Source organism: Actinia tenebrosa, unplaced genomic scaffold (assembly GCF_029948245.1).
Source record: "Actinia tenebrosa isolate PJP-AT-01 unplaced genomic scaffold, QUT_ActTen_1.0 PGA_scaffold13__45_contigs__length_12533684, whole genome shotgun sequence".
Taxonomy (NCBI): domain Eukaryota; kingdom Metazoa; phylum Cnidaria; class Anthozoa; order Actiniaria; family Actiniidae; genus Actinia; species Actinia tenebrosa.
In genome coordinates, this window is record NW_028292573.1 from 766,255 (window position 1) to 773,522 (window position 7,268).

Genomic DNA, 7,268 nt, shown 5'->3' on the forward strand with positions numbered 1-7,268 from the left:
ACGTCACTTCCAATACAATAGATTGAGGACTCATTTTGACTTAACATCCGCTAGTTGCCCCTCAGTCAACCGCCTGTTTGCCCCCCAGTCAACTCCAAAAAGTCACGTGATTGATAGTAAACAATAGGCCCTTTGCAGCTAGTGGTCACGTGCTTGGATACCGCTTAGCAACACAAAACTGGAGAGCAAGCCTTCCAGTAAACAAAAGTTGTAATAGGTCAAGCACGCGTGGTTTTATACGATAGTTTCATCGTTCAAAACGCTTAATCCTTTTGCCCTATCTACAAACACAGTAAGATAATCTTAAATTCTCTCCTTTGGACTCGATTTTTGGTTCGAAGTAACGATATTCTTCGCGTTATCGCGAAAAAATTGTCACCGCCGGCCCGCTCGACGGCTGAAAAACATGGCGACTTCGCAAGGTATGTACTTCAAAACTCTCCTTTTTTTTGGTTTCTTTTCAATTATTGGACTTCTAAAATCTCTAAAATAACAGTTTAGATTGTGAATGGTGATCGATTGTAATTGGACGGCATTTTAATGGACGATTTGTTTATTTTTTGTGAGAGTGATTCCACGTCTAAAGTCAAGACTAACCCATGTTTACATATATTCGCTGTAGATGTTAGAACTCCCGACGAGCCATCACATACCAAGAAAAATTCTTCGTACTGATATTTTTATATTTATTTTTGTTTTAGATGAAGTAGAAACTCAAGACATCTCTATCTTTCCTTCCCTCACCTTCGATGATGTAGGGAGCTACGCTATAGAGAAGTCTGGCTGCACAAGCACTTCGAAAGCGTACAAATTTATGGCGGAACCAGGCTATTTACATGACGTTAAAGGTACTTGATAGCCAAAATGTTTTTTCTATTTCATTATGATATGAATGGCAGACAATTCACACTAATTTTTCCAATTTTTTAGTGATATATACCGACCAGTGCGTGAGAGTTAAATGCAAGTGTTACCGCTCAATGAGGAAGTCTGAACCACCGCACATTTTAGAGGTGTCAGTCCAGAACAACAATTTGACATTGCTGTCTGGGCTGTGCTCATGTGTAGCCGGGGCAGGTGGATACTGCCATCATGTGATCGGGCTTCTTTACTATTTAGCCCTTCTTAAGCAACTGGGACATCGGACATTGCCTGATGAGCTAACATGTACCAGCATGAAGCAGCGTTGGAGCATACCTAGAGGATCCAAAATCGCACAAAAAGAAATACAAGACGTGCTAGTGAAAAAACCCCAACTTGGTGCTTCGTACAGTAGATATATCAAGAGTAATTTGTATTCCCCATCTACCCAGTATCCTACCCTCACAAAAGAGCACTTTAACGGCTTCCAACCACCTTATCCTCTCTTTACAACCATTCTGCCCAATCAAGATCAACTTGGCAATATCCCATTTGCACAGAGCAAGTTTGGAAATGTCCCAAAAGGCTGTGTCCTGTCATATCAACAAAAGATGTCAACTGACTACATCATAAATGATTTTACTTGCACTTCTTTCCCAGAGCTTCCCCTCTCAAGTGCAGAGGACAGATTTAATAACAATGTGTCAATCTGTCTTGACAGTCGTCAACAATCTATATTTGGAACATTGTCTGTGACAACAGAGTCATCACTGAGAGTGCAGCAGCAAACAGTCACTCAAAGTCAGAGTGATGTATGGCACCTGCTCAGAAAAAAAAGGGTAACAGCAAGCAAATTTGGCATTGTCGCTCGCCGGGTGTCACATTTTGACACCCTTGTCAATCAGCTAAACCCCACCAGATTTGTACAAACTGCAGCAATGAGAAGAGGCATTGAACTTGAACCACATGCTGCCATGGTCTATGCTAGCAATGCAAAGGGTGGAAGAGTAAACCTCTTCCCATCTGGGCTGATTGTCCACCCAAAGTGCCCATGGCTAGGTTGTAGCCCAGACAGGAAAGTTTATGACCTTGATGCCGTAAATAATGGTCAGAATCCCTTTGGCTTGTTAGAAATAAAGGTCGTTAAAGAGGGGGAAACATCATTTGACAATGTGAGGTATCTCACCAAGGACCAGAACACTAACCAGTACAAACTGAAAACAACAGACATTTATTATTACCAGATCCAGTGCCAGCTTGGACTCACAGGATTAGAATGGTGTGATTTTTTCAGTTACATTGACGAAAATTTGTTTGTTTGCTCTAGAATTAATTTTGATTCAGTGTTTTTCCAGCAAGCAAAGGACAAAGTTGATAGTTTTTTCTTCAATTACTATTTACATTAATACACTAAGATTTTTGTTGTTGTTCTCAAACCATGGCCAGATTTCTTATGATAACAAATATTATATTATTTTTATTAATGACAAATCAATTCATAATCTTAATTTATTTTTTATTATATTTATATCATATTAGTATTATATTTATTTGTGCTATTTAGATTTTGTGTTTGTTCATTAGTTTTTTTTTTTGAGTTTTCATTTACAAACAAATTGAAATAGTTACAAAAAGCAATCCAAGACACATGATAAACCAACCTGCATTAAAGATTATCTAATGGGTTATGTAAGCCACATTAATCATACATTCACCAACTTCTTACAGACACTATGCCTCATTATTACCATTGGATAAAATAAGTGGGCCTTGAAAATTTGTAAGGAGGCAGGCTACAGTATATAACTGATTGACTGAACCTAAAGTGGACAATGGCACATCTGAATCAAAAAAGTGGTACTCTTTGACTCTTCTTATTGCCCTCTCGACATGAATTCTAAGACTTGCTAGTGTCTTTGTTTTTTGAACATCTGCGGCAGAGAATTGTTCCTGACTTTCAAGAAACGGAGGAATATTTAACTCTACCCGCTTCTCCCTAAGTAAATCTTCAATGTCAAACCCTTTGTCTGCCATGACTGAATCACCAGGTTCTAACAAATCTAGAATGCCGCTGCACCTTGTGATTTCCTTATCACTAATCCCCCCTGTGTAAAGGCTAGAAACGAAGCTAATAGCTCCATTAGGGGTAATGCCTATCAAACCCTTGAGTGTAGTATTACTCTTATAACTAGAATAAAGCTGCGACTGAAGTAGTAGGGAGGTAGGTGTTTGAACAAAAATCTCTGTACAATCTAAAATGACACGTGTGCTTGCATAAAGCTTTTTAAAACCTTCTGGCATAAACCTATCAACATCTTGCCTTGAAGGCCAGATCACTTGACTACCAAGAAGAAAATACAAAAAATTAGTCCATGTGATCAATTTCCTGCAAACTGACGATTTATGTATTCGGAACCTATGAGCTAAATCCTGTCCGAATAGACCTAGTTTGAGGCGTACACAAAACATAAACAATTCATCCACAAGAAGCATATTTCTTGAGTCTGGTCTACTTTCTCTTTCTCCAGAGGCATAACAATATGTCATTTGTGCAGCACATGGCTGCAAAAACTTAAAAAAGAACTGAATATGTAAATAGGATGGGAAACCTGTATAAAATCTTATGATCTCATTGTCTGTGCCAAATCTCTCAAGCCCAAATTTATTAAGTGCTAATTGTTCTGCAGCTTGCCTCTTAATGTCCTCAATTTCTTTTGCAGCTTCAACTTTAACCCTTTTTATTTCAGTGAGGGCAGCTGCAGTTTCATTTCTACTTTGTTCAAGTTGCTTTTGTGCATCTTGGAACTGTGCTCTGAGTGACTGGACTTGTGCTTGTAGGTCATCCATGCTGAAGGTTGTAGAAGTGCTGGGACTATTATCTTCATTGTCATCACTTTCATCTGTCTGAGTGTCTCTGTAAAAAGGTTTTGAAATTATGATGACACTCAGTTCACACTCAGTTCACACTAAATAAAAAATTATAAAAGACTAAATTATTAAAATTATAAAATTATTTTGGTTTAAACCAAAATAAACATCAAGTACAATTCCATCAGTCAAGTCTAAATGAAATGTATTGAAGTAGAAATATGTGATATTCATTACCTATCTACTTGTCGAATTATCTTTCTTCTTGCTTTGGATTTGGTTGACCAGTCAAAGATTGATGGTACAGCTTCTCTTTTTAGCAACTGACGTCCAGAATCAGTGGGAGGATTGTAATCTTCCTCAGTGAAGTGTTTTGAGCACACTCTGGTACTTTTGTTAACCTATTATAAATCAAATGTCCTTTTAATAACAATGTAACTGTATTCAACTATTTTTATCTTCATTACAGTTTTTTAAAGATCCACAGGCAATTCGTATTGTGCATTGATATTGTTAGATTCCTATATACCTTGAAGTGTGGGCCCACATCTCTTCGTATCTTCACCAGCCATTCCTTTTTCAATTGCTCATCCCTTGCACGGCCTGGTAAGCGGTGAAACTTTAAATCAGGATGATATCGAGAATCTCCGTTACACAAGGGAACACAACAATGGTACGAAGAATTTTTCTTGGTATGTGATGGCTCGTCGGGAGTTCTAACATCTACAGCGAATATATGTAAACATGGGTTAGTCTTGACTTTAGACGTGGAATCACTCTCACAAAAAATAAACAAATCGTCCATTAAAATGCCGTCCAATTACAATCGATCACCATTCACAATCTAAACTGTTATTTTAGAGATTTTAGAAGTCCAATAATTGAAAAGAAACCAAAAAAAAGGAGAGTTTTGAAGTACATACCTTGCGAAGTCGCCATGTTTTTCAGCCGTCGAGCGGGCCGGCGGTGACAATTTTTTCGCGATAACGCGAAGAATATCGTTACTTCGAACCAAAAATCGAGTCCAAAGGAGAGAATTTAAGATTATCTTACTGTGTTTGTAGATAGGGCAAAAGGATTAAGCGTTTTGAACGATGAAACTATCGTATAAAACCACGCGTGCTTGACCTATTACAACTTTTGTTTACTGGAAGGCTTGCTCTCCAGTTTTGTGTTGCTAAGCGGTATCCAAGCACGTGACCACTAGCTGCAAAGGGCCTATTGTACAATGTAACATCCAGCATGTCTGATCCGACAAAAAGAAAAAAAAAACGGGATCAAAAAAACGGGAGACAAACAAATGTGAGTTGAATGTGATTTTATTTTCATTTGCAATCAATTGTTACACATCCATAGATCCTATACACACAAGTATAGGCATATATCATAGGTCTGTTTTGGGTCTCTTTTCCAACCATGCCTTTATCCCAGGTACTTTACCAACTCGTTCATGATGTGCCTTCAACTCCGGATAGTCAGTGATGTACGAGTAGTATGTATCACAGACGTTAAACACTGCGATATCTGCATACGTCATCTTAAAGTATGAAAATATTATTAAATAATGTTATCAAATATGCATTGATCAACTTATCAACCAACCTTATCTCCTATGAAGAATCCTTTTCCATCGTTGTTTTTCTTGAGCAAACCTGTTATCTTGGACACAAATTCAGGCAAGTACGTTTGAAAATACTCTCCTTTGTAGATTTCCTATGGAAGAACAGATGTTGATAAATTAATGTTGATACCACCTGTCTGTCTTATTACCATACATCTCCCTTTTTTTCTTCAAAATATTACCTTCAGTTTCTCGTCTTTTTCGTAATAGTACTTGATGCGTTTAGCTGCAAGGTCGTTCTCTGTATCAACGATCATGTCACATTTGGCAATTTGAAGGCTGTCCGTGGGACAGAGACCTGGTAGAACAACACATCAAGCTTACAATATATTTAGAGCTATGGAGTCATTACACTTACACTTATGGAGTCATTGGTGGCAACTATCCGATGTTCAGTACCCGTCAGAGAGGGTCGGAGTGCGCGGGCTAACCTGGGGAACATGATAATGAGTTAGGACTGCAATAGAATACAATTCTTACAATAGAAATTACCAAATGATCTTGTATTTTAGTGTTTGCAGAATAGAGGTTCACTTTATAGTAAATATAGCAGAAAGATTGAGAGCCGAGCTAGTGTCCGCCTTAACAAAGGATGTTCGTTTATTAGTGAAGGTCCACTTGAGGTACCATTGTATTGTATTACTAACCTGTTTGTCTTGCTACATATCTAAATATGGTCATCGATTGAGAAAACTTTTCATCGTCCACTTCCATCATTGGCAGTTGACCCAATGGCGTCACGTTATCTATTATGCAAATAATGTTGGTTCGTGACTAGATTCCTTGGACACCATCCCCTACTACTAATCCCAAGACTAATATATTTGTTCACGTGACTACCCATTCAAATTAATAATAAAATTTTTTTTAAATCAAGTAAAAAAAGTTAGTTCCTCGTCTACTGTTTATTCACGAATTCCAAATCTATCTGGGCATGCAGCTGTGTGGCGTTCACGACTCTTTAATGATTAATGAGCGTCCTCTTTTGACAAATATTTCCAAAGGAAACTTTTACATTGAGACTTGCGAAAAGTATTCCAGTTTATACATAAATGTAATGTTAATGTTAATCCAATATTGTAAGCCAAACTGCAGGGCGTGCAGACAGTATATGGCCTAGGATCTGAGCGAGTACGAACGCCCGGGGAGTAGATTGATTTACCTTTCTTCATCTGCTGCCATTCTTCTGGCGTATGCCTCAAGTCTTCATAATCAACCCCAGCAGCAGCAAAACAAAGTCTGCTTAGTTCTGCACGACCTCGTACATTAAAGTAGTGAAGTTTGTACACTGGCATGATGAACGTATGTTCTCTGCTGTTATGTTCAGTCGGTTATCGATGCTTACCTAGTCCCGTGACTGACCTGTTCAGTTTAGTAACTGTGACTTTCAGTGTTTGCGCAATGTCTATACAGGCTGGCGATATCCAATAGTAGCGAGTCTAGTGCGTAAAGCTACACTTGATGACGCTACTTGAGTACAAAAACCTCAAAAACCAACATGCATTTGTCCTTATGTGCTAAACACAAAATAACATTAAATGAATTGCGTTACAAAGATATCGTCTGACTCAAAGCTGAGGCCATGCAGAGCAAATGTCTCTTGAATCCCCCATCCCCTCACATCCACAGAGCTCCTGATAAAAGAGACTCCAACAGTTTCTGGCCCAGGAAACCATCATCATCAAATTTGCTGTCTTTGCGGATTACTTTTGCTAAAGAAGCATTTTTTCCTCGGTGTCAATCGGAATGCTTTAATTATCCGTAAATACATGTAAATCCTGCTCAGATGTTTATCTATAAGGAGGGTCTTGATGGGGGTTCCTAATCCCATTTCCCAGCCCCCATTTTGATCAAATTCCATAGTCCAGGATAATTTTTGCTCAAGTCTCAATCCCATTCCCATTTTTGCGAATCTCAT

The 7,268-nt window shown here is 38.4% G+C and overlaps 3 protein-coding genes across 5 annotated transcripts; 1 reads left to right on the plus strand and 2 right to left on the minus strand.

Moving 5' to 3' along the window:
- Window positions 1-111: 111 nt before the first annotated feature.
- On the plus strand, window positions 112-2,549 carry LOC148911545 (uncharacterized). 2 transcript variants are annotated; one of them, XM_089029251.1, is made up of 3 exons: window positions 112-422; window positions 702-848; window positions 931-2,549. In XM_089029251.1, exons 1-3 carry the CDS (start codon window positions 407-409, stop codon window positions 2,265-2,267), a joined length of 1,500 nt encoding a protein of 499 aa, XP_088885377.1. In that variant the 5' UTR covers window positions 112-406; the 3' UTR covers window positions 2,268-2,549. The 2 variants fall into 2 exon arrangements, with proteins under 2 accessions (XP_088885377.1, XP_088885376.1); XM_089029250.1 differs by having other exon boundaries at window positions 112-848.
- Window positions 2,077-4,948, minus strand: LOC148911546 (uncharacterized). 2 transcript variants are annotated; one of them, XM_089029249.1, is made up of 4 exons: window positions 4,653-4,948; window positions 4,259-4,452; window positions 3,967-4,130; window positions 2,077-3,775 (listed from the first exon to the last, which is right to left on the minus strand). In XM_089029249.1, the coding sequence occupies exons 1-4, from the start codon at window positions 4,666-4,668 to the stop codon at window positions 2,593-2,595; spliced, it is 1,557 nt and encodes a 518-aa protein (XP_088885375.1). In that variant the 5' UTR covers window positions 4,669-4,948; the 3' UTR covers window positions 2,077-2,592. The 2 variants fall into 2 exon arrangements, with proteins under 2 accessions (XP_088885375.1, XP_088885373.1); XM_089029247.1 differs by having other exon boundaries at window positions 4,259-4,948.
- Window positions 4,949-5,030: 82 nt separating this feature from the next.
- Window positions 5,031-6,833, minus strand: LOC116306876 (hematopoietic prostaglandin D synthase). Its single transcript, XM_031717005.2, has 5 exons — window positions 6,513-6,833; window positions 5,998-6,096; window positions 5,533-5,648; window positions 5,332-5,442; window positions 5,031-5,266 (listed from the first exon to the last, which is right to left on the minus strand). Exons 1-5 carry the CDS (start codon window positions 6,643-6,645, stop codon window positions 5,114-5,116), a joined length of 612 nt encoding a protein of 203 aa, XP_031572865.1. The 5' UTR covers window positions 6,646-6,833; the 3' UTR covers window positions 5,031-5,113.
- Between the last annotated feature and the right edge of the window lie 435 nt (window positions 6,834-7,268).